Source organism: Mus musculus, chromosome 4 (genome assembly GCF_000001635.26).
Source record: "Mus musculus strain C57BL/6J chromosome 4, GRCm38.p6 C57BL/6J".
Classification (NCBI taxonomy): Eukaryota; Metazoa; Chordata; class Mammalia; order Rodentia; family Muridae; genus Mus; species Mus musculus.
In genome coordinates, this window is record NC_000070.6 from 149,636,567 (window position 1) to 149,659,955 (window position 23,389).

At 53.2% G+C, this 23,389-nt stretch overlaps 2 protein-coding genes and 1 non-coding gene across 32 annotated transcripts in view; 1 reads left to right on the forward strand and 2 right to left on the reverse strand.

The window, feature by feature from the left end:
• The window catches only part of Clstn1 (calsyntenin 1), a 63,789-nt gene extending 51,456 nt beyond the window's left edge, over positions 1-12,333 (forward strand). For 4 of the 6 annotated variants that reach the window (XM_030253693.1, NM_023051.5, NM_001290989.1 and 1 more), the window contains 10 exons: positions 1,667-1,829; positions 5,092-5,148; positions 6,629-6,786; positions 7,015-7,163; positions 7,406-7,632; positions 8,304-8,474; positions 8,756-8,901; positions 9,675-9,810; positions 10,200-10,384; positions 10,807-12,333. In XM_030253693.1, coding sequence (XP_030109553.1) covers positions 1,667-1,829; positions 5,092-5,148; positions 6,629-6,786; positions 7,015-7,163; positions 7,406-7,632; positions 8,304-8,474; positions 8,756-8,901; positions 9,675-9,810; positions 10,200-10,384; positions 10,807-10,998 — 1,584 coding nt within the window. In that variant the 3' untranslated portion in view covers positions 10,999-12,333. The remainder of the gene's footprint in view (positions 1-1,666; positions 1,830-5,091; positions 5,149-6,628; positions 6,787-7,014; positions 7,164-7,405; positions 7,633-8,303; positions 8,475-8,755; positions 8,902-9,674; positions 9,811-10,199; positions 10,385-10,806) is intronic. The other 2 variants (XM_006539093.4, XM_006539094.4) reach the window with 1 other exon arrangement.
• A 268-nt stretch (positions 12,334-12,601) lies between these two features.
• Positions 12,602-23,389, reverse strand: part of Pik3cd (phosphatidylinositol-4,5-bisphosphate 3-kinase catalytic subunit delta) — a 53,399-nt gene continuing 42,611 nt past the window's right edge. For 7 of the 25 annotated variants that reach the window (XM_006538646.1, XM_006538643.2, XM_017320037.1 and 4 more), the window contains 19 exons: positions 23,127-23,356; positions 22,405-22,584; positions 22,146-22,295; positions 21,816-21,905; positions 20,680-20,901; positions 20,038-20,134; positions 19,815-19,945; positions 19,015-19,065; positions 18,561-18,937; positions 18,250-18,393; positions 17,952-18,051; positions 17,659-17,837; positions 17,457-17,572; positions 17,241-17,319; positions 16,745-16,912; positions 16,045-16,168; positions 15,661-15,806; positions 15,199-15,331; positions 12,602-14,211 (listed from right to left, as the gene is read on the reverse strand). In XM_006538646.1, coding sequence (XP_006538709.1) covers positions 14,074-14,211; positions 15,199-15,331; positions 15,661-15,806; positions 16,045-16,168; positions 16,745-16,912; positions 17,241-17,319; positions 17,457-17,572; positions 17,659-17,837; positions 17,952-18,051; positions 18,250-18,393; positions 18,561-18,937; positions 19,015-19,065; positions 19,815-19,945; positions 20,038-20,134; positions 20,680-20,901; positions 21,816-21,905; positions 22,146-22,295; positions 22,405-22,584; positions 23,127-23,356 — 2,855 coding nt within the window. In that variant the 3' untranslated portion in view covers positions 12,602-14,073. The other 18 variants (NM_001029837.2, NM_001164049.1, NM_001164050.1 and 15 more) reach the window with 15 other exon arrangements.
• Mir7023 (microRNA 7023) lies at positions 18,938-19,001 on the reverse strand. The gene has a single exon (NR_105990.1). It is a non-coding gene; the product is annotated as a microRNA 7023 (primary transcript).

The window sequence follows — 23,389 nt, forward strand, 5'->3', positions numbered from 1 at the left end:
ATCCAGAAACCAAGGTATCCATGAGAGGGGAACAGAGCCTGTGGTATGCCAGTCTTTCTGTTGTGGTTTTTATTTATGTAAATAATCCTTTCTCCAAAGCTTTTACTATATGTTCCCAAGAAGCTAAGGAAAGTGTGCCATGGAAAAAATTCCATGTGGATGCTGCAGGCTGTGCCTACTGAGGTGACTCATGTAGGGTCCCGTGGTTTCACATTTGTTAAAACTTCAGATTTATAAGGAAGACAGGTGAGGGTAAGGGCCGTTCCTGGGCCTCTGCCCGGCCTCTGTAGTGAGCAGCCCTTGTCAGCTTTGTTCCTTGACTATACCTGTGCTCTGTTAATAATTTATATTACCCATCCCCAAGTGACTCAGTAACTCCCAAGAAATTCGGAACAGAGTGCTGCATTCAATATAGACATTGTGTCTCTAAGTTGTAACATAGCCCTCACATTCATTAAGGAGGCTGGGGGCGTGGCTTAGTGACTACACATGCTGGGCAGAGCTGAGACCCTGGGTCCAGTATGAGCACCCTCATTCCCACCCCCAAAAAGGGAAACAGAGGAAAAGGTAACAGTAATTCTTAGGATAATCAAATATCCAGTAAGTGTTCAAATTTCAAGCTGTTTTAAAGATGTATCTTATTGAACCAGAGTCTCTTTACAGTTTGTTTAAATAAGGATTCCATACGGAGTCAGACATTGCGTTAAGTTGGTCTATTCATAATGCCTGTTAACTACTGTAAAGGAATTCAGTTTAATTTGGCATGCAGTCTGAGTTACATGTTTTTATTTGTTTATTTGGTCTTTTTTTTTTTTTTTTTTTTTTTTTTTTTTTTGAGGCAGGGTCTCTGTAGACCTGGCTGAACTTGCTGTGTAGACCAGGCTGGCCTTGAACTCACAGAGGTGCTGCCCTTTGCTTTGCCTTTCTCCTTCCCTCCCTTCCCTCCTCTCCCTTCCCTCCTCTCCTGTCCTCTCCCCTCCCATCCCCTCCCCTCCCCTCCCCTCCCCTCCCGTCCTCTCCTCTCCTCTCCTCTGACGGGGATTCACATAGTTCAGGTTGGCCTCAAACTCTACTCTCCAGCTGCTGAGAGATTGCAGCCAGGCACCATGGCATGGTTATGCATGGTCCTGGGGATTTGACCCCCAGGCCTTATGTGTGGGTATTCACCAGCTGGCCTCAGCCTGTATGTTCCTGTTTGGATGAGGATTTCAGCAGAGAACATGTATGTGCTCTGTCATACAACTTGACTGGTGATACTGCTATTTTGGTCCGAAAATAAAGGACTAGTATTTGGGAGGTAAAAGTTGACGGACTACTGACTCCAAGTCCAGTCCCAAGACAGCCAGGGCTACCTCAGTTTTTAGGAGATAAATGTCTAACCTGCCGTTGGAGAAACTTCTGGAGAACTGCACAGCCCCTGGCTGAGTCCCTGGCCTGTGCTGCTGCTGCTGCTGGTTAGCTAATGCCGGAGAGATGAGGAAGTCGGCCTTCTGTCCAGTGGGATGTGTTTGTGAAATACTTTCTCCACAGACTTTTAAAATCCTTTTCTTTTTAGGAAGTCATTCCTACGCGTGACTCATCTTCTGGGTCCTGTCCTGCTGCAGCTGGGGTTGTGTCTTTGGCTAAGCAGCTGGTTGACATGTCATGCTTCCATTGCCTTGGCTAGGTCTGTGATGAGGACTGGCACCACTTTGTCCTCAATGTGGAAGTTCCAAGTGTGACTCTCTACGTGGACGGCATCCCTCATGAGCCCTTCTCTGTGACAGAGGACTACCCGCTTCATCCAACCAAAATAGAGACTCAGCTTGTGGTCGGAGCTTGCTGGCAAGGTAACGAACGGCCTCGGGGATTAAATAACAGCTCCTTACCGTGTCCTCACTGTGTCAGAGCCTTTTTATCCATGACTCCTTTATCTGTGCGTAGCCTTTTAGGGAACACTAGTCATGTCATCGATTGTTGTTTACTAAAGGTGTGTTTGTACGACAGACACATCACCTTTCCTGAACCTGAGAACACACACACACACACACACAGAAAGTATGGTTAGGAAACCAGCATATAAACCTGTTTATTAATTATTGGTGTCTGCAAAGCTGGAGGAAAGAGTGAACCATAGATACAGAAATATAAAAGATGTAGATGTCTATGGCTGGCAGGTCTCTTCTGTGGTATTTAGCCCTTTAGCAAGCTGTCAAGAGCTTGCTAGGAACCTGCAAGTGAGGGGACATTTGGAGAGGACTCTGGAAAGCTCTGCTGGAGGAATGATCCCCCCCCCCCCCCCCCCCCGAGGCCAGAGCAAACCCTTGACACCTGTGTTTGCCCCGGGGCAGGCTGTCTGCCTTTTTCCTCTTATGTGTTATCTCAGGTGAGCTTCATAGTCCTCTCATAGAGCGGGACAAACTGAGACCCAGGGAAGGAGCAACCCAAGATTATCCAGGTGATCAGCACAGAGCTGCGATTTGAACCTAAATGCTGTGACTCATCAGAGGCGGCTTTGCTCATTCCCTGAGAGGTGAAGCCTTCCTGGTTTGGCGAAACCTCTGAACCCCTTAAACGATACATTGGTTACTTGTGGGATCTTAGGTAGCCAACTAAGATGAGATAGTGGCTAGCATACAGAAGGATCGACTCTGTGGATTTGTGGTAGTGATACCCATGATGCCCCATTAAGAGGGGAGAAAAAGGTTTAATGGCAGGACCAGAAGACAGTGTAATTTGAAACTAGTGAAGGACTTGGGGGGACAGTTTGCTGATCCCTGCTCTACTGTGCAGTGATACAAAAACACCCATGATTCTCCTGGTGACAGGGTCACAGTGACCACCCACACTGCTGTGGTTTATAGTCTATCTTTATAGCCAAAGGAAATAAGTTATTAGAAGTAAGCATTAACTGTTCTTGTTCAAATTCACAGAGCCCTGCTCTGGCCTCGGAGGGTCACGCGCCCACTGTGACCCGTGTGCCTGACAGCCTCCTACCCAAATCCAGGCACCATCACTGTGTGTGCTGGGTGAAGAGACTTTAGATAGGATTTTTCTCCCCATAGGAAGACAGTGCCTTGACTTTAGTTAGAAAACTATGAATGAATCTAATTCCCAAGACAAATCTGTTTATTTTAGGAGAATTTGAATTTCACGTTTTTTTTTTTTTTTTTTTTTTTTTTTTTTTTTTGGTTTTTCTGAGACGGTTTCTCTGTGTAGCCCTGGCTGTCCTGGAACTCACTTTGTAGACCAGTCTGGCCCGAACTCAGAAATCCGCCTGCCTCTGCCTCCCGAGTGCTGGGATTAAAGGCATGCGCCACCACACCCTGCTGAATTTCACAGTTTTTCACGAAATTCTTTCGGATACAAAGGAGTAAGAGAGCACACTGAGTGAACCGCTTCAGGTTCATTGTCGGTGTGTGCAACTCCCTGTGAGGAAATAAGATGTCTTTTAGGTTTATATTCAAATGTGTTGTAAGGAAAAACAAAAACTAAAAACAAAACCACACACACACACACACACACACACACACACACGCACACACACGCATAAACCTGAAGGAAACTCCACTCTGGCAGTTCCATCATGTTGGTGAAGTGGGCCACCTTGGGCTGTCCTGCCACCTTTGGCTTCGGGGTCACTGCCATCAAACACCAGGTACTTCACATCCTTCCTCGTGACCTCAGCTGTCTCAGCCTGACAGCGACTTGCACACCAAACCAACACAATTTTTTTTTCTAATTTTTAAAAAAATTTTTATGTATGTATGTATGTATGTATGTATGTATGTATTATATGTAAGTACACTGTAGCTGTCCTCAGATACTCCAGAAGAGGGCATCAGATTTCGTTAAGGATGGTTGTGAGCCACCATGTGGTTGCTGGGATTTGAACTCAGGACCTTTGGAAGAGCAGTCGGCACTCTTAACCACTGAGCCATCTCGCCAGCCCTTTTCTAATTTTTAAAACTCCACGTGTTACAGTATTTCCGAGTGTATGTATATCTGTGCACCATGTGTGTGCCTTGTGCCTGTGGAAGCCAGAAGAGAGCATCAGATCCCCTGGAACCAGAGTTACAGATGGTTGTGAGCCACCATGTGGGTGCAGGGAACTGAACCCGGATCCTCTGAAAGAATAGCCCATGCTCTAACCCACTGACCCATCTCTCTAGCCCTTACCAACACATGCTGTTTAAAATTCAGTTCACACGGGAAAAGCTGCCCTTTGCCTTTCAGTGAATGTGGAACCCCTCTCCCCGATAGATCACAGTGGGGAGGATGGGCCATTGGCAGCTGCTTCACCCCTAACTGTAGATCCTGGTGGGTGGACATGGAGGTATAACCCGCTTCACACGTCTGGCCTCATCCCAGGGCATCTCTACACTGGTTGCATGGAGTAACGAGCACAGCATAGTGGCCAGTGTGACAAGGGGAGGCACTTCCCCGAAACACAGTACAGAAGGAGTGGGTTCTGTGCTCAGCCATGGGTGTCTAATCACCAGGGAAGCTTTGAATTCTCTACCCTGATCTGCAGCTGTAGAGACTGTGCTCTGTGAGTGCCCAGGCCTGCCGTGAGGTCCGTAGGCAGTCAGCCAGTGTCCCTCTTAACGTCGTCCTTCCTCTGGTACTTAAAACCCAGACAGTACAGACTCACGTGTTTCATGTGCCACATTCTGGACCTGGTATGAGCCCCTCCCGTTTTGTCCGTGCATTCTGCTTCCTGTCTGGAGGGAAGAAGACCCTGTCCAGGAGCTGAAAGTTTATTTACGTCTGCTCCAGTGCCACGCTCAACCAGACCTCCAGGAATGCACTGTCATGTCAGCTAAACAGCGAATTTGGTGTGCCTGCGTCTTTATCTTACTTTAAACCGATTTGTGTTTCTGCAAGAAGAAGTGCCTGTATAAAAGAGAAACCCCAAATGAAGCATTGGGGGATTGCACTTGGTGACCTCTGGGGAAAGGTCACCAAGTGCAAGCTTGTATGCAGGTGAACTGTGTCCCAGCAGTCAAGGGGGACTTTGGTCTCTGGGGCCCATGTTCGGCTGCTCCTTGAAAGCACAGTGTGAAGGCCCTAACCTCTTGGTCCTTTCTGCCGTCTGTCTTGCCTTTCCAGAGTATTCAGGAGTGGAGAGTGGCAATGAGACTGAGCCTGCGACGATGGCCTCTGCAGGTTGATGGATCACCCCACCCCCACCCGCATTCCCCATTCACTATAGCGTTTCCTTTAAAGATGAGACGTTGATCCATTCCACATGTCGCATGAGATGAGCAGATTGCATTTCGACCCCAGACACCATTTCAGCTGCTTGCCTGCATTGAGCTTCCCCATTGCCTCCTGGGACTTCCTTCCCTTCCTGCCCCATCAACCCTGCAGAGGCGGGCAGATCACACCCCTGTATGCTGCGTTTGTGGGGATCCTAGTGCCTTGAGTTCCCCAGGCCCACTGCATGAGGCTCCCACTAAAATTACCCAGGCTGGGTTTGGGAGGCCCCTTCATGGTGATCAGTTAGCTGAGCCACAGGACAGAAGAGCAGTTTCTACATTTTTTTGTCCTAGTGGACAGAAATTCTAAACAGAAATAGCAATTCCCTAGGGATGACTTGACGTGACAAGGCCCTGGCCTTCATTAACATAAAGGCGAGCTGTAGTTTGTGGCTGGTTATTGTGGTCTGTCAAGTCTGTCCTCTAGGGTTTCGCTTTCTTCATTCTGTCTTCCCTGACTGTTATCCTCAGAGATAGAACTCAACAGAGCTTCCGGGAAGCCAAGATAGCTCAATGCATGACTTGCTTGCTCTGCAAGCATGGAGCCCGGAGTTCAGATCCCTACCACATACCTGAACAGCGAGTGACCCCAGTGGCTCACTTGTAATTCTAGTGATCAGAAGTCAAAGACAGGGACTTCCTGAACAAGCTGGCTAGTTAGACCAGCTATATGGGCAAACTCTGGGTTCACCAAGAGGCCTAACTCAGTGAGTAAGATTTCCAGAGTCAACCTCAGGTTGACTCACATGCACACACACACATGTACCCAAACATATATGAACATACATACTGTTCATGTATGCATCGCACACACGCCTACATACATGCACAAATGTGTGAACACGCATACACTTGTGAGTACTGTACACGTAGACATGTAGAAGGCCCCAGAGGGTTTTATGTGGAGAATCTAAGCATCCAGAGTTCCTGCTGTGTGATGAGCCAGGCTTTCCCCCACGCCCAGCTCCTAAGTCCTCAGAGCCAGGAAGAGCGTCCCACAGTGTACTTGGCCAATAGGTGCCAGTTGTTGAGCAGGTAGAGAGGAGGGAGGCAGTGTCTGTGCACCTCGGTGATGGCACTGCCTTGGCCGCTGTCGTCAAGGAATGGCCAGGTGTATAAGGACCTTGGAGGGGCCTCTGAGCATTCAGGGTGTGGGTGAGGGACCCCTCTCCCGCTCCTCTCTTCTTCAGGCCATGTGCATGATCATAAACAATTTAATTTTTCATTGCGCTTCCATGTAAACTACAAGGCTAACAACAGGGTTTGTTCTGAACTAACTTGCATGTCCATCCATCAAGCCACCACCACTGGTAACACGGCCATGAGACATAACCAGGAGCCTGTGGGCCGCAAGCCCAACGAACCTCTCGCTTCCTTCCCTCCCTAAGGTGGCGACCTGCACATGACACAGTTTTTCCGAGGTAACCTGGCTGGCCTCACAGTCCGTTCTGGGAAACTGGCGGATAAGAAGGTGATTGACTGTCTCTACACCTGCAAGGAGGGGCTGGACCTGCAGGTCCCTGAAGATGCCAACAGAGGCGTGCAGGTGAGAGCTCCCCTGACCTTACTCCTAGCCTCGCCCTCTGAGAGTGGGGCCAGCAGGGTAGGGCGGACACGGGGTCCTGGACTTTACCCTATGTGAGCATCTTGTTCTTGGGGACTAAACAGCTTCTCCGAGACTCAGCCCCGGCTGATGACTCCACTGCCTCTCAGTTTTGGCCGCTCTCAGTTGGGACCTGGTTCCCCTCTCCTCTCTCTGGTATGTTGATTTCAGATCCAAGCAAGCTCCAGCCAGGCGGTCTTGACCTTGGAGGGAGACAACGTTGGAGAGCTGGATAAGGCTATGCAGCACATTTCCTACCTTAACTCAAGGCAGTTCCCCACACCAGGCATCCGCAGGCTCAAAATCACCAGCACCGTCAAGTAGGTCGCAGAGCATCCATCTCTGTCACCTACCCCTGGGCGGGAAATGGGTGTGCCTTTAGGTCTTTAGCCTGTTTGCGTCCCCTGCTCGGGAAGGTGGGTCATCACTTGATCTGGGGAAGCTGAATGAGGCGTGGGATATGTACTGACCACAGCATTCCCGGAGTAGCCACCCGCTGTCCCCAGTGAGTCTCGCACAAGGCTCTCACGGCCTCTCCCTCCTCTTCCTGCCTCTCTGACAGGTGTTTCAACGAGGCGGCTTGCATCGAGGTGCCCCCGGTGGAAGGCTACGTGATGGTTTTGCAGCCGGAGGAGCCTAAGATCAGCCTGAGTGGCGTCCACCACTTTGCCCGCGCAGCTTCTGAGTTTGAGAGCGCGGAGGGTATTTCCCTCTTCCCTGAGCTGAGAATCATCAGCACCATCACCAGAGAGGTGGAGCCCGAGGCAGATGGGTCCGAGGACCCCACAGGTAACAGCTGCCCCCAGGGCCTGCCTCTTCTGTCTTGACTGGCAGCCTCCTCTTGGGCCCTTTTTCCTTTAAGTTTTTGGAGGGGTTTTTGTTTTTTTTTTTTTTTTTTTTTTGTTTGCTTGTTTGTTTGTTTGGATTGGTTTTTCAAGACAGGGTTTCTCTGTATAGCTCTGGCTGTCCTGGAACTCACTCTGTAGACCAGGCTGGCCTCAAACTTCGAGATCCACCTGCCTCTGCCTCCCAAGTGCTGGGATTAAAGGCGTGCGCCACCACTGCTCGGCTGGTTTTGGAGGTTTTAATGTTTTAACACTTGAGTCTGTGTCTGGAACTTGGCTGTAGCTGGTGTTGGGTTTTAAGATTTAGCTTGAGGGCCAGCTCAAAGGAAGTATCCCTCCATTCTTACCGGGAACTTACTAAGTGATATTTATTGACTGAGCTGGGACTGGGCCTGGGCCTTCAACATGCTAATCATATACTCTACCACTGACTACACTCTCAGCCCCCAAGTCTTGAAGATGACTCTCCCATGCTTGGTCCTTACACTTGACTGTGGTTTTGAAATGTGGCAGCACGGTGGGTGGGTGGGGTGGGGGTGGGGGGTGGGTGGGTGGGGTATTTATGTCACCTGCAGCCTCTGCTATTTCTGGTCTCTCTCTTTTTTTTTTTTGCAGTGCAAGAATCCCTGGTGTCAGAGGAAATTGTGCATGACCTGGACACCTGTGAGGTCACAGTGGAAGGGGATGAGCTGAACGCAGAGCAGGAGAGCCTGGAGGTAGACGTGACCCGCCTCCAGCAGAAGGGCATCGAAGCAAGCCACTCTGACCTGGGTGTGGTCTTCACAGGTGAGGGGAAGGCTTCGGCCTGCCCATTGCCTACAAATGCGCACTGGTGCATCCGCCTCACACTGGCACCCTTCTGCACATGGAGGGGGCACGGGCAGTGCTTTGTGCAGGGTGGGGCTGGGCACATAACAAACAGCTCATGCCCCAGGATGGAGAAATGCCTGCTTGCTTTGCTTTAGTTCCCTGACTCTGAAAGTCACAGAGTTGTAGCCCTCAGCTTGGCTGACCCAAGGGCCCACCTGGGCTCCAGACTTAAGCTGCTCACCCTCAACACCCTACAGGCGTGGAGACCATGGCAAGCTACGAGGAGGTTTTGCACCTCCTTCGCTATCGGAATTGGCACACCAGGTCCCTGCTGGATCGCAAGTTCAAGCTCATTTGCTCAGAACTAAATGGTCGCTACCTCAGCAATGAGTTCAAGGTGGAGGTGAGTCCAGGGCGCCCACCGCAAAGGGCGAACATTAAGTAATCAGATGTCCTGACTCGGGCTCCCAAGGTTTCAGATGTTCATGGCGGCGACTTATTTAGGCTCAGAGCAGGGCTGGCTGGCTGTGTCCACAGGGTAGACATACAGGCCTTGAGGAGCAGAGTTGGAGTGTGACGACAGAGTGTCTGTGAACGAGCCCCCAGGAAACCAAGTGGTCTTGGTGGCTGTGTCAGACCACCGGCCCCGTTGACAGGGACATTTGGGTCCCGGGTTGTTGAGTGCCAACACTGCCACAGTCACTCTGAGGCCACAGCAGCTAAAGGACAGTACACTCTGCCCTGACACCTTCAGTGGCCTCTGCCGCAGCTGACTTCATGGGCCAGCGCCTCCGAGGTCTGAAGAAATAAATTCTGAGCAACCCGCCCGCCATCTCCACCTTGATCCAAGTGGTGGGCGGAGGAGACTAAATGTACTCGAGCCAAAGGGTGGCTGGTGAGAAGAATGGGAAGAGGTGATCTGAGCTGTCGCCTAAGGCCAGGGTGGCTTCCTACTCTGATGTGAATGCCTTCTTTTGTAAGCTACACTACAAATGAGCCATCGGACACACTGTTTCTGGGATATGTGACACTGTCACACTGTTGTAAACAGGTGATGTTTTTCTGGTCACTGTTTGCCCCCAGCCTGGAGCTGGGAGACTGGGAAGCAGCACTGCCGACCGTCTATTCACCTGTCAGGTACACTTGGGGTGCCTAGTGACACTCTCTCTGCTGTAGGTGAATGTGATCCACACAGCCAACCCCGTGGAACATGCCAACCACATGGCTGCCCAGCCACAGTTCGTCCACCCTGAACATCGATCCTTTGTGGACCTGTCTGGTCACAACCTGGCCAATCCTCACCCGTTTGCAGGTAGGACGGGGGAAAGCACGTGGGTCAGGATGCTGTGGTATGTAGGGTCCAGATGGATAGACAGACAGACAGACACACACACACACACACACACACACACATACACACAAACCTGGTAGCAAGCGTAGCTCACAACTACTGCCCATCAACTACCCCAATGCTGTCACTTACACAAGGAAGCTCGCTCACCACTGCCACAGAGCAGCCAGTGAGCGAAGGCAGGCTTAGGGCTTCCTCCTAGGGTTTAGGAGTCAGGAAGCACTCTGACACATTCCATTTGACCTACCTAGAGTAGTTGAGGAGGCCAAGGAGGGATGGGATGGGGGGAGCTCTTTGGGTGTAAGCAGCGTCACAAAAGCTGTGTGTCTGGTCTTCAAACCCCATGGCAGTTGTCCCCAGCACGGCGACAGTGGTGATTGTGGTGTGTGTCAGCTTCCTGGTTTTCATGATCATCCTGGGGGTGTTTCGGATCCGGGCTGCACATCAGCGAACGATGCGGGACCAGGACACGGGGAAGGAGAATGAGATGGACTGGGATGACTCTGCCTTGACCATCACCGTCAACCCCATGGAGGTAGGCACAGAAGGGCCAACCACAAAGCGCCACGGAGACCCAGACCCTGGTCATGTGCTTGCAGGTTGGGTCAGTGAGATTAGATTAGGGGGGTCACCTTCAGATGAGGAAGCCCTTGCTGAAGGCCTCCGTGAGTAGCATAGGCAGGCAACTGACGCTCTTGGCTTCTTTACCCCAAGATGTCCGTGGTATGACAGGACTAAGCTCCGCCCCTCTGCATTGAGCACCCCATCCCATGTGAGTGGTATCCATGTTGCTAATGAGAGCGTCACCTGCCGGGTCACTTTGGCGAGGCGACTCCCAGTACCACTCAGGCCCTTCTGTCACTGTGGGGTTGGCTGTGTTTTCCTTTGTGGCTTTTAGTAGATAGACACTGGGCGATGGGGCTACAGGCTAGATTTACGCCGTCGTCTCTTTGCCAGACATATGAGGACCAGCACAGCAGTGAGGAGGAGGAAGAGGAGGAGGAGGAGGAGGAGAGCGAAGATGGGGAGGAAGAGGAAGACATCACCAGTGCCGAGTCTGAGAGCAGTGAGGAGGAGGAAGGAGGCCCCGGAGACGGCCAGAATGCCACCCGACAGCTGGAATGGGATGACTCCACACTCAGCTACTAAACCCGCACTCAGCGCCTGCTCTCCAGACTCTCTCCCAGCCCCACGGGTCCACGATGTACAAAATCATTTTGACCAGCAGGTCTGCAGACCCTTCCCCCACTGCTCAAAGTCCTCCCGTGCTTGGTGTGTGGGACCACCGGCTCCACCCTCCCCGCCCATCACCATTGCAGTTTTGCTAGAAGCTGGCGCTTCCTCCCCAGGGCAGGGGCCCCACAGCACCTCAGACCCCAAGTGTGTCTGGAGTTCCCTGTCGGCCAGGGAGAGGACACCAGCACCTGGGACCTCCAGAGAAGCCGCACTGAGCGGACTTGTCGACAGAGGGTGAAAAATTACTCCCACGCAGTCAGTAACCATTTCTCTTATTTTTAAAAGTTTTTTTATTTTTTTTTCCCAAACTAGTGCATGTATAAAGTGGGAGAGCAGAGGGGGTTAATATGTAGATGGCCAACCGACTTTTTAATATTTTGTAAATAAATTGGGATTCTGTGTGTCCTCTGTGCTAGTAGTCCAGGACAGGAATGTAAAGTCAGAATGCGGGGCCAGGAGGGCCTCTTCCTCCCTCTTCCCTCCCAAGAAACCAGGTTGGAGAGGCCCAAGTCACTGGGGCCCACCCTTGCTAGGGTTTCCGTACAGCCACGTGGCCGGGGCCATGGCTTTCAAGTGCTGTCTGGGGGGGCCAGCCCCACGAGCCTCCAACCACATTAGAGGCTGGGAACAGCCAGGATGTTGCCAAAGCCCCTGGCCTTTCCTGTACACGCCTGTGACTGGCAGCCACATGGTTTCTGCTTATTAACGTGAGCCTCCCTGTTGGTGAAATGGTGTAGCTGGGAACGGACAGCAAAGGTGCAGGCGGTCAGGCTCCTCGCTTGGAAGACCACGGTTCTGAGCAAGTCTGCACAACAGCACCAAAAGGAGACCCCGAGGCCCAAAGATAAACTGCTACAATGCTCCAGAACAATCTTTTCTCTCCTCCCCAGAGGCCCCATGGGATGCCGCGTGCTGTTGGGTTTGGGCTAAGATCTAAGACCCAGCAGATAGGAGACAGCAGGTACCACCCACACAGCACAGCTCTTCATTCACAGTCAAGAGTTTAGACTGCTCCAGCTGGGACATCCAGTCCTCGCTGCTGTTGCTGCTAGTTCGAAGGATGCCGCCGTGCTGTCTGTGGCCGCCCTCCCATGTCCTGTCCCCTGTAGCTGCTTTCTTAGATGGAAACAGGCTAACGAAGAGAGGGACACTGTCGTGTCAGTAGCCGCAGGGTCCCCTTTAAGATGTGTATATCGACACTAGGTCAGAAAGTGTATGCGTTATAATAAAGTTCTGGTTCTAACTCCAGCCTGAGTGGGGTCCATTCTGTCATGTTTGTTGGGTACGGGTTGGGGCAGGGGTTGAGGGATTTATGAAGATAGGCTGGGCTCAAACTTAAAGCAATCCTCCTGCCTCTGCCTGCTCAGTGCTGGGATTACAGATGTCCACCATGCCGGGCAAGGATTATTAATTTTTATGGTACTAAGGAATGTACCTGAAGCTTTGCACTTCGCAGACAAGGGCTCAACCAGTACACTGTATCCCCCCAAGTCCCCTTGTTATTTGAGCCAAGAACTTAAGAACATAAAAACGTTTTTATTTCTTTTCACCTGTCTTTACCTGTTGTGTCAAGGTTGCACAAACTGGTCTCAGCCCCCATCAATGAGAGGAAAAAACTTAACAAAAAACCCGTCTTCCAGCCAAGTACACACCCAACCCAGAAAGGCCGAGCCTGTGCAGAATCTGCAGCCACACCAGAGAGCACCTAGACTCTTTTCAATAAATAACATGGCATACATACATACACACACACAGACACGTTTCCTATTTCAGAGTTGGTGGGGCAGACTAGGGGTTCAGCGGGTGCTGCGGAGGCACCACCGCTCACTGCTGGACCCTGGGCTCATCAACATGAAGGGGCTCCTTGAGCCATGTTCTGGGCTGCTGGCGAGACAGCGGTGATGGTTCTCAAAGTCTCAGAATGCTACCGGGAGATCCAGGTCCTGAGGTGGCAGCTGATACATGGAGATGTGCTTGGGGTGGGACGATAAGCATGTGCGACCCCTGAGCTGGGCTCTCTAAAAGCCGGGCGGGTGGCTGGCGTTTGGATCCCTGGGAGGAGGCCGAGACTGCGTTTCTCGAGTTCCTCTGACTGCCCAGACTACACTGAATTCCGTTCTCGTCCTTGCTCACACTTTTCGAGCCTAGCTCCCCAGCTGCCTTCTGCGATTTCAGCTCTGGAAGAGATCAGTCCTGTCCGTCCATAAAGCTGCCTTGTGTGCCCCTCACACGAACTTCGAAGAGGACTTCAATTCTGGCTGGCCCTTCGTCTTGATTCGTGACCACACGGAGCTAAATGGGGCACCGGTCTGAGTGCTTCAAGGCCTGGAATACACTAACTGTAGTGGAGGCCAGGTCCCTTACCCCAGCCATCGGGGTAAGGGACAGAGTCTACATATCGTGTTCTTACCCGCAAATGAGAGGTGAGGGCGTTCCCGTACCCAAACCCAAGAGGTCGCTTCAGCAGTGCCGAGCAAGTGTGCCTGAGTCTAGAGGGAAGCTCCTGGCTTCCTCAAGAGCTGCCGGAGGCTTGGTTGGGTAGGCCACACAACGGTGGCCGGAGGTGAGCTGAGGATGGAGGCACCAGGTGACCGCCAGGCTTGTTCCAGGCAGCCTGCTGGGAGCCTGGGAAGAAGGCCCCAAGAACTGTCCTTGCTGGGCCAAGACCCACAGGTTGGAAGACTAGGGGTTCGATCCTCAAGGTGCTGTTACAGTGCTGACCGGGGATGACATCATGAGGACATCACCCCTCCCCTGCACAGAAATGCACTTCCATTTATGGCTATTCTGTTCCTTAAACATTTCGAGTCATAAATAAATTACCAGTGTAAACAAGAAGCAGTGGTGTGGTTCTTCCCCATGAGGGACAGTTCAGGCTCTGGGGTCCCTTTGGTGACCACTGGACATGCCTGGTCTCCAGGACTGTCCTTTTACCTCTAGGGCTGAAAGCCAGGAGGGAACCGCCGTATGACCACCAGGGGGCGCCTCCTACTGTCGGTTATCCTTGGACACATTGTGCGCCAGCCAGTTGACTTTGGTTTTCCAGCTTTCTCGGAGAGCTTCGTTGAACTTCACCCGGAAGTGCTTTAGCGCCTCTTCCTCCGTCTTCCCCAGTGCCAGAGAGTCCTGGACAAACCACACACAGCAGAGTGACACTGAGGGACTTTGCTCTGTTACGCAATCCAGAATGAAGCCCAATAGGATGCTAAATTCTCTCTGTATTCAGACCCCCAAACCCAGATGGTCCACCCGTTGACTCAAATGTCAGAGGCCTTAGAGTGTCATGTGACCTTCAGGGGATGCCCTGGTTAGGCTGGTGGCCTGTCACTCTCTGCTCCAGTTATCACAGATGGAGGACGTGGGATGAAAGCATTTACACAATGTGCAAGGAAGCTTAGCTCACACAGACTGAGCAGGAACGTGTGTGTGTGTGTGTGTGTGTGTGTGTGTGTGTGTGTGTGCGCGCGCGCGCGCGCGCGCATGTGTGCATGTGTGGACACCTATGAGGGACACATGGATTGACTAAGGAAGGTTACCACGTATCTGCCACCCAGCATAAGTAGGCCCAGCAAACTGGACCACTCTGGCCCTGCCCACTGCTAGGACAAGGATGCCATGAGGACCCCACAACCATCAGTACCCCTGAAAGTCTACCAGATGGGGCCCTACTAGGATCCAGACCTCCCAGGCAGGCTGTAGGAAGTATACAGCCATGGGGTCAGCCCTGACTCGGCCCTGGCTTGACCTACTGTGTTGGTGGTTTTCTGCCAACTTAATACAAACTGGAGTCATCTGGGAAAAAGGAAATTTCCTCAACTGAGGAAACGCCTTCATCAGATTGCCTGTAGTTAAGCCCTTGGGGCATTTTATTTTTTGGATCAATGACTGATAAAGAAGGGTCCAGCCCACTGTGGGTGGTGCCATCCCCTAGGCAAGTGGTCCTGGGTTGTAAAAGAAGGTAGTCTGAACAAACCATTGCTTCTGGTTCAGTGCCTGCCCTTGATCCCCCTTCATGATGTGACTGCTGCGACCACAAGTTGAATTAAACCCTTTTCTGCCCACGCTGCTTTTGATGGCTTTTATAGCAGAAGGGACCCCCACGGGGACACTTACCTTGAGATACTGGATATCTTTGGAGCAGCTAAGCTCAGGCAGACCTGCGGCCCGCATCAGGGCGAAGAGATGGAGGAAAAGCAGCCCGTGGCGCCGCAGGATGGTATAGGCTCGTTCACAGTAGCCGCGGAACCTGCAGGTGAGGGAGGCGGGGCAGGTGAGGTCCTGGGTGTTCACCTTCCCACCCCACCCCCACCTCCCCCGAGCTGTTGCTTAAGGTTGTTGTTGAAGGTTATCCACCGTTGGCTAGTTCTTCAAGATGACCTCCCTCTGCCTCCTGCTGGAGACACAAACCTCCTCCCCCATGGCCCAAGGAGGCCAAACAGGTTTGGAGGTCACTCATCCCAATCCATCAACATCCAGGGGAGGGGGCAGGAGCAGGGCCGACCACCGTCTCAAGCCTCGTTCTTGAACCCAGAGTTCCTGGCATCCCGGACAGATAATCAAGGGCAGAGCCCTCACCTTTCAAACTTCTCACTGTTGTTAGTCTTCCCCTGCTGGATCACGTGGACAAAGTCGTAGGTGAGAATGAAGGGGACGCGCTCTCGGTTGATTCCAAACTTGGTCTTGAAGTTCCCCAGAAAGTGGCCAAAATCAATGTGGAAGAGCTGACGGGGACGAAGTGGAGCCCTTAGCCTCGAGTGAGCAGGGATCCAACCCCGGGAGCCGCAGGGAGGAAGAGAAAGCAGAGAACAGGGAGCTTCCATGCCCCTTGAGAGACCCAGGCGAAGAAGACACCAGCAGGGCTCACAGCGTTCTCGGGGCCACCAAACCCAGAGCAAAGGGGCCAGCAGGCCAGACGGGACGTCAGCCCTATAGCAAAGCCACCCAGCCACACGCCCCTACCTGCCCACTCTCTCTGATCATGATGTTGTCGCTGTGCCGGTCACCGATGCCCAGAACATATGTGGCCACACAGTAGCCAGCACAGGAGAGGGTGAATTCCTCAATGGCCCGATCCAGGGCCTCCCTGAGGGGGAAGATTGGAGGTCATGGTACACCAGACTGCAACCCTTTACCAGAAGGGGGTCTGCCTCTCTTTCTCTGAGTCTAGCCTTTTGGCGTGCTTTACTCAACAGAATGTAAAGTATATAGTCCCAGAGCTTAGGCCTAAAATACCTCTCTGATCTGGAGCCTGTCCCCACCACCTAGGCGCACCGTGGGGAAAGGCTGAGGACCAGCCTGCACAAGCAGAGGCCAAGAAGAGAGGTATAGCTGACTTCAGGCTCTGGGCATTCAGTGGACTCAATCTTAGACCCTCCAGGTTTGGGAGAAGTCCCAGATGACTTGAGTTGTCCCAAGCAAGGCATGTATAGTATCCCGAGATTCACAGCAGCAGATGTCTAAGGTCGGAAGCTTTGAGTGGTATCACACACAACCACTGGCAACTGACACACAAGAACCGCTATGCTGATTCAGATTCAGGCCGGCCCCACAGCAGAGCCAACTAGTCAGAGTAGATCACAGCCCTTCCCTCTCATCTTGTCTCTGATAGGCCAACCCTTCCCACGTCACACCTCCCAGGAGGAGAAGGCTTGAAACCTACCCAGGGTTCTTGGACTTGAGCCAGTTGAGCAGGGCGTCCTTGTTGAAGGCAGCTGTGGCCGCCATGTTGCTTTTGTTCAGCTGGATGTTGGCGATGGTGTCCGAGTGGAGGACCACCTCGATGAGACCTGTGCGGTCCCCGGTGGGGAGGCAGCCGTAGGGCGTCATCCTAGGTGAAAGAAAGGCCAGCAGAACGTCACGATCAAAGGCTGTTCCTGGAGATGCCACACTCAAGTGGCTGAGGAGGAGGAGGAAGGACTCGGAGGCTCCTGGTACCCAAGATAACCAGGGTTTGGGGAAGCTGCTGCTGCTTCCTCTACACAAGGGGCCGGGAAATACAGAAGGGAACAAGACAAATGCTTGGCTGCCCTCCCTACCCTCGTCTCTCCCGGGATCAGCCCTTTCCCACCCACACGAGGAGGATAGTTTGGCTCCCCTTCCAAAGCACAGTTCTAAGGGCTGACCCAGAGCACAACAGTTACAGGATGGGCCCCAACCTCAGGTCCAGGCCCTCCTGCTTCCACAGGACGTCCATGAGCTGGATCATCTGCAGAGTCAGCATGTCCTGGCGGAGGTCTGCAGTGTGGGAAGGAGACCAGTGTCTGGTGGGTTCTCTTCTCCCACTGGGTATCCGTTCTTAGGTCCCAGGACCACCCCTCAGGATGGCACAGGGACGGTTAGGCCTCTGCAGACTCCCTAGCCCGCCTGCTCACCATCCCCGTTCTTAAAGATGATGCCCACGTTGCCAGCACTGCCCGCCTCCTCGCTGCTGTACATGATCCACAGGGGCTTCATTTTGGAGTCCATGAAGGTGCACTGCTCCACACTGCTGGCCAGAGAGTAGGGTCGACAGGGGCTCCTCCGCAGGCCAGGGAGGCTGGGAGGAGCCCTGGTGGGGTCAGGCATGGGGCTCACCAGACTTCCTCCAGCAGGGTGCTGGGGTCGAGTGGAGACTGCAGGTGGGACAGGGCCTCCATGTAGGTCTCCTGGCGCATGCACATATGCATCATCTCCTTGGTTTGGGGCTTGGTGGTCTTCTGGGAACTCACCTTCACAAAGTCATTCAGTGCCTTAAGCTTGCTCAGTGCTTCCCCCTGGTGGTGATAATGGGTGGTGGTGATAAGTGGTGGTGGGTACCAGCCACAGGTGGGAGGATGGTCCAGGGAGAGCCTTCTAAAGCTTGTAAGCAGAAACTGACCAAGCCTTACCTGCTTCATCAGCACCTTCATGTGGTGGGTGCTGCCTCTGCAGTAGGCTTCCATGATGAGACCAAACCGCAGAGCCACTGATGGTACGTGCATCTCAGAGCTGGGGGGAAAAAATGGTACTGAGTCTTGCCAGTCAGGGTCTCACACCCCCTGCCTGCAGCCTAGGTGGGACCCAGAGCATCAGGACATCTGAGCCTGCTGGAAACAGGAGTTCAGCAAGATCTCAGAATCCTGAGTTCTCACTTCACCGTGACCCTCATAGGATTTCCAAGGAATAGGCTGTTGTGTGTTCAACTACCGGAGGTGCCAGAACAGGAAGTGTCCGATCTTGCGGTTAGCCAGGGCTCGGCCCAGCAAGAATTTGGTCAGCTCGCAGTCCAGGTAGGACTCATATTTGAGCACTTGCACCAGCTGCAGAAGGTACTGGAAGAGCTCATCGTCCCTGAAGAGAAGGAAAGTCGGTGGTCTACAGCTGGGCGGTGGCAGAGTAAGAGGTAGAGGCCAGGTTCATCCCAACCCAGCACCCACTTCCAAATGCTTGGGGCAAAGCTGCCTTCCGGAAGAGCAGGGAGTCTGTGGGCCCCAGGGGTAGCACCAGCTGGGACTCACGTCAGCTTCCGAAGGGACTTGATGGCGAAGGAGCCCACGTAGCAGTCGGGAAAGCTAAAGTCCAGAAGTTCCAGGGCGCTCAGCACAGGCAGCTCGGGCCAGGAGCACAGCAAATAGAGCATCTGGGACAGCTTGGTGGTCAGGTAGGGGTGGGCGGGAACTGTCCATCTGCCCCGGGGCTGTCTTCCCGAACCCCCCTCTCTACTCACCTGGGCCACATCCTCGTGTTTATTCCACTTGGTGACCAGCAGCAGGCGGGCCAGCGCCTCTGGGAAATGCTCCTGGACTTCGTGGCGCATCTTCCACACCAGGTCCTTCTCATGTTCGTACAGTTCCCCGGATCCCCGCCGTTCCAGGATCTCCCGCAGCTGCAGCTGCTGAGGGGCGCAGACAGGGTGAGGCCTCCAAGCTCCACGCCCAATCCCAGCTCCCCCATTCCAAGACCGGAGCTCACCTCCTCCTCCGTGATGCGCCCACGCTCCCCGTGACGCCCCAGCTCCAGGATCTGCAGAATGGATGAGGCTCTCACTTATCCTGGGCGTAGGGCAGTCCCTGTCAGGCCCCAAAGCAGGAAGCTACACCTCAGACCTAACATGTCATCCTCACTGGAGGATGTATTTTGGGTATTTTGCACAGTCTTTACCAGCATCCTAGCTTGAAGCTACAACATACCAGGAACATCCTTTCCACACCAAACGTTACCGAATGGCAGCTCAAAGGGCTCTTAGAAAACCCTGAATTGGCAGAACGACATTACCCTAGCAGCAGGCGAATCCCAGGGTGGCCAGGGTCTACTAGGAAAAGTCTAGAACCATGGCTCTCAACCTGGGTCAGGAGCCCTCTGGGGGATGTCCAACACACCTTTCACAGGGGTCACCTAAGACCATCTGAAAATATAGAGTATTTACATGACGATTCGTAACAATAGCAAAATGGGGCTGGAGAGATGGCTCAGTGGTTAAGAGCACTCACTGCTCTTCCAGAGGTCCCGAGTTCAATTCCCAGCACCCACATGGTGGCTCACAACCATCTGTAATAGGAGCTGATGCCCTCTTCTGGTGTGTCTGAAGGCAGATACAGTGTACTCATATACATAAATCTTTTTTTTTTTTAATTCTTAAAAAAATTAGCAAAATGACATTTATGAAGTAGCAATAAAAATAATCTATGGTGGGGGTGACCACCACATGTACTAAAGGGTCGCAGCATTAGGATTGAGACCCAGGGGACTAGAAGGAAAGGGTCTTCACTGACCTTCTCCAGAGCGGGGAAGTACACAGGGTGGGGGGCCACCTCAGGCAGGTAGATGACCAGGGCAGCGGCACTCTCCGTGTTGGGGTTCCCGCGCACTGTACCCGCAGGATTCAGCAGCTCTCCCTTCTCATCTGGACACAGGGACAGATGCAGCGGTGTGTGTCAAGTCACTTGCTTGGGGACCTCTACCCCCTGCTAGCTGCTCCCCTGGGGCTGGGCCCACCTGGGACAGAGGGCCACATGTAGAGGCAGCGCTCCCCCGTCTTGAGCTGATCTTTGTAGTCGAATAGCATGAGGTTGGCCCAAGCGATGGGGCAGTCCTGGGGAAGGACACCAGCGGGTTAGGGCCAGGCACAAAAGCCCCATTTGCTGACCTCGGAGGGAAGGCCAATTGGGGAGGGGATCTGGGCTTCAAGGGTAGACTCCCAGATAGACTCAAGGGAAGACCCTGTTTGAGAAGAGGGAGGACCAACTGCCTTGCCCTAGTGACAAAACGAGCCCAGGCTGCATCTCGGCTCCTGGCTCACACCCAGTATGCATCAGCAGAGTGAGAGTGAGAGCCACTTTAAATACTGGAATTGGTGACTAGGGGCCCAGCCACTCAAGACAGCCGCTGGCCCAGGCCCTTTAGTCCCTCTGAGGATACTTTCTACCCAGGGAGCTGCCTACAAAAGCCTACTGGCCTACAGGTCTAGAGCAGATAGCCCAAGCAGGCCGTTCACAGGCTATCCCTAGAGTGAGTAGGGATCCAAGATGGTGGAGAAGCTTGGGGTTTAGGGTCCCCCAGGACCCCTGTCCTCAACCTGCCCGCCTGCCTGTGGCTTGGGGCACTGAAGGGAGGCCCTCCCAGCCAGCCAATACTCACCGCCTTCTTAGACTTCTTCTTTGTGGAGCGTGCCTTCTTAGCCTTCTCCACGACGGCATAGAGAGCAAAACAGAGTCGAGCCATGCGCGGGAGGTCACAGACGCTGATATCGAACTCCAGTCGCTGCTTCCACACGGGCTCTGAGCATACATTCACCTCCGAGCTTGACACAGTCTTGCACAGCATCTCATTGCCATGGAAGAGCCCGGCCTGAACAACCAGCTGGGGGTCGGGGTGGATTAATGGGAGGAGAGGCCCCTGGCTCCATCCCTTCTCTCTTCTCACCAGGCTACTCACAACAATTTTCTCCTCAAGTGTCCTAATTCTTAAATGGGTCTGAATCTACTTTCTCGTGATGTGTGTGTGTGTGTGTGTGTGTGTTTCTTAGAGGGAAAGCCACTAGTCAAGTAGGACAAGAAGCCATGGGGCAGGGGAGGCCACAGTGCATTGATAGCCCAAGGCATGCCCCTTCCCATCCAGACCTCAGTTTCTTCAATAGAAGATGGTAATTCCACAACTCCCTGGCTCTACCTAAGACTGCCTGCCCTTTTTTGAACCTTACCCATCATCCCATACCCAAGTACCCAACCCTCCAAGTTTGTAAAGTTATGGAGTTAGTTAGCCAGACTGTCTGTGGGCTTCCTGTTCCACAGATGGAACAATAACACCTGCACCTGGAAGGCAGATGTGATGCGTGTGGAAGTGTTTTTAAAGAAACCAAAGGGTACCATGTGCCTCCTCACTCCCGCCCACTGTCTTCAGACCCCAGGGGATAAGGCAGCTACCCATCTAGGCTGCAGCCATACCCAGACCAGCTGCAGCAGGCTCTTCCTTGCACCTCTCACACCTCCCCGGATGCCTCTTTCATCCCCACAACCTCCACCAAAGTCAAATACACAGAAATCTGCTCTGCCCGGGTTTCCACGAATCAGTCTCTGGCTGGCTGGCCCACCCCACTCCCCCTTCCTGTTTTGAAGCAGCTTACAACCACTCCAGGCAGGGAGGCTGGGTAATGTGGTCAGGTGGCTTTCGTGTGACATCTTCCCACTCTCCTTCCGCTGCCACCCCTCCTGGCCACAGCCACCTTGTTTGTATAGAAAACAGTGGCTCCCTCATCTGACCGGGGAGCCCCCTACCTTCATCCGCTCGTCAGCATTCACTTTTCGGCCCTCGATCAGCTCAATGGAGAATGGCTGTTCCAGGGACCACAGGGACACAGAGGAGGGCTGGGGAAGTAGGGAGACGGAGTGAGTGGCAAAGAATAAGATACCTCTCCTCTTTTTATCAGAAAACCTGTTGTGCACATGCACAAGGGTCCCCAATACCCCTAAGAGCCACAAGAGGACAGTGGAGGCTGCCCTGTAGTTCACACAGATCCCAACAGGCCCCTGGTCACCCAATCACAGGCCCCTGAACCCATGGGTCTCCTGCTTTCATCCCAGCAGACCAAGAATACACCACCTCACCTTCTTGGCAGGGATCGGGGGAGGTTTGGCACGTGGTTTCTGTACTTGGGGGGCAGGATTGCTCTGCTCATCCCGCATAGCAAGGATGGAGGAGGAGTGGACCATGGTCAGATGAGGGGTCAGCCCGCTGTGTAGGCAGCTGCAGATGTACTGGAAGAGAGGGGCTGGGTGAGCTGCTGATGGGGGGGCACCCGCTCATTCCCTAAGTCGGTTCCCTTGATGTTCCCGGGACCACATTCGGGCAGACGGGAAGGCTTACCTGAAAGTGGCAGAGCGGGTAGTTGCCGTAGAGGTATTCGTGCCTCCCGTTCACCTGCAGGGCATATTCCTCAGGCTGCTCCACCAGAGGCTGCCGGAACACTGTGGCCTTTTTTCGGAGGGCACAGGCCATCAGTGCCAGGGGCATGTCCTTGGTGGATACCTGGAAGGTGAAGCTCTCCTGTAGGAAGAAGGAGGTCAGCCTTCTGCTCTGCAGTCCGAGAGGCCTCTAGGGCACAGAGGTAAGGTAAGGCTGCCTATGAGAGATAGCCGCATCTCCAAGTCATGTCTAGGTGTTTGCTAATCAAGGGATGCAACCAACATCCAGGAAACACTGGGAGGGAGGGAGGGAGGGAGGGAGGGAGGGAGGGAGGGAGGGAGGGAGGGAGGGAGGCACTCTGCAGTGTCAGATCTGCCTGATGGTTGGCGGTTCTGATTGTTTGCTTCCCTTGCAGAGGACTTGGGTGGGTTCCCAGCACCCACATGGTGGCTCACAGCCGTCTCTAACTCCAGTTCTACGGGATCTGACATCCTCTTCTGACTTCTGTAGACACTAGACACTTACATACACACAAGCAAAACATTCATACACATAGAATAAAGTAAACTAAAAATAAATCCAGATTTGCCCGATGAGACAATTAGCTAAGCCCATTGGCATGCACAGGGACCTGGCAGATGCCCTCATATGCTACTGGGAGAAGGAATGGGGGAGGGGCTCACCTCACTGCCCTCGAACTTCACGTTGACCAGCAGGGCTCGGTTGCTGACACGCAATAAGCCGGCCCGCCAACCCCTTGCTGAGGGCTCCAGCTGCAGGGGGAAGCTGTACTGCAGCCATTCCACCCAGCCCAGCTGCTGGCGGTGAGCAGCAGCCTCTTCACAAAACTGGCGCATCTTAGTGCGGAAGTCGTTTACTTCCGGGTCCCGCAGGGAATCAAACTCATGGAGACCTTTTCGAGGGGACGAGAGGAAGAGATCAGGAC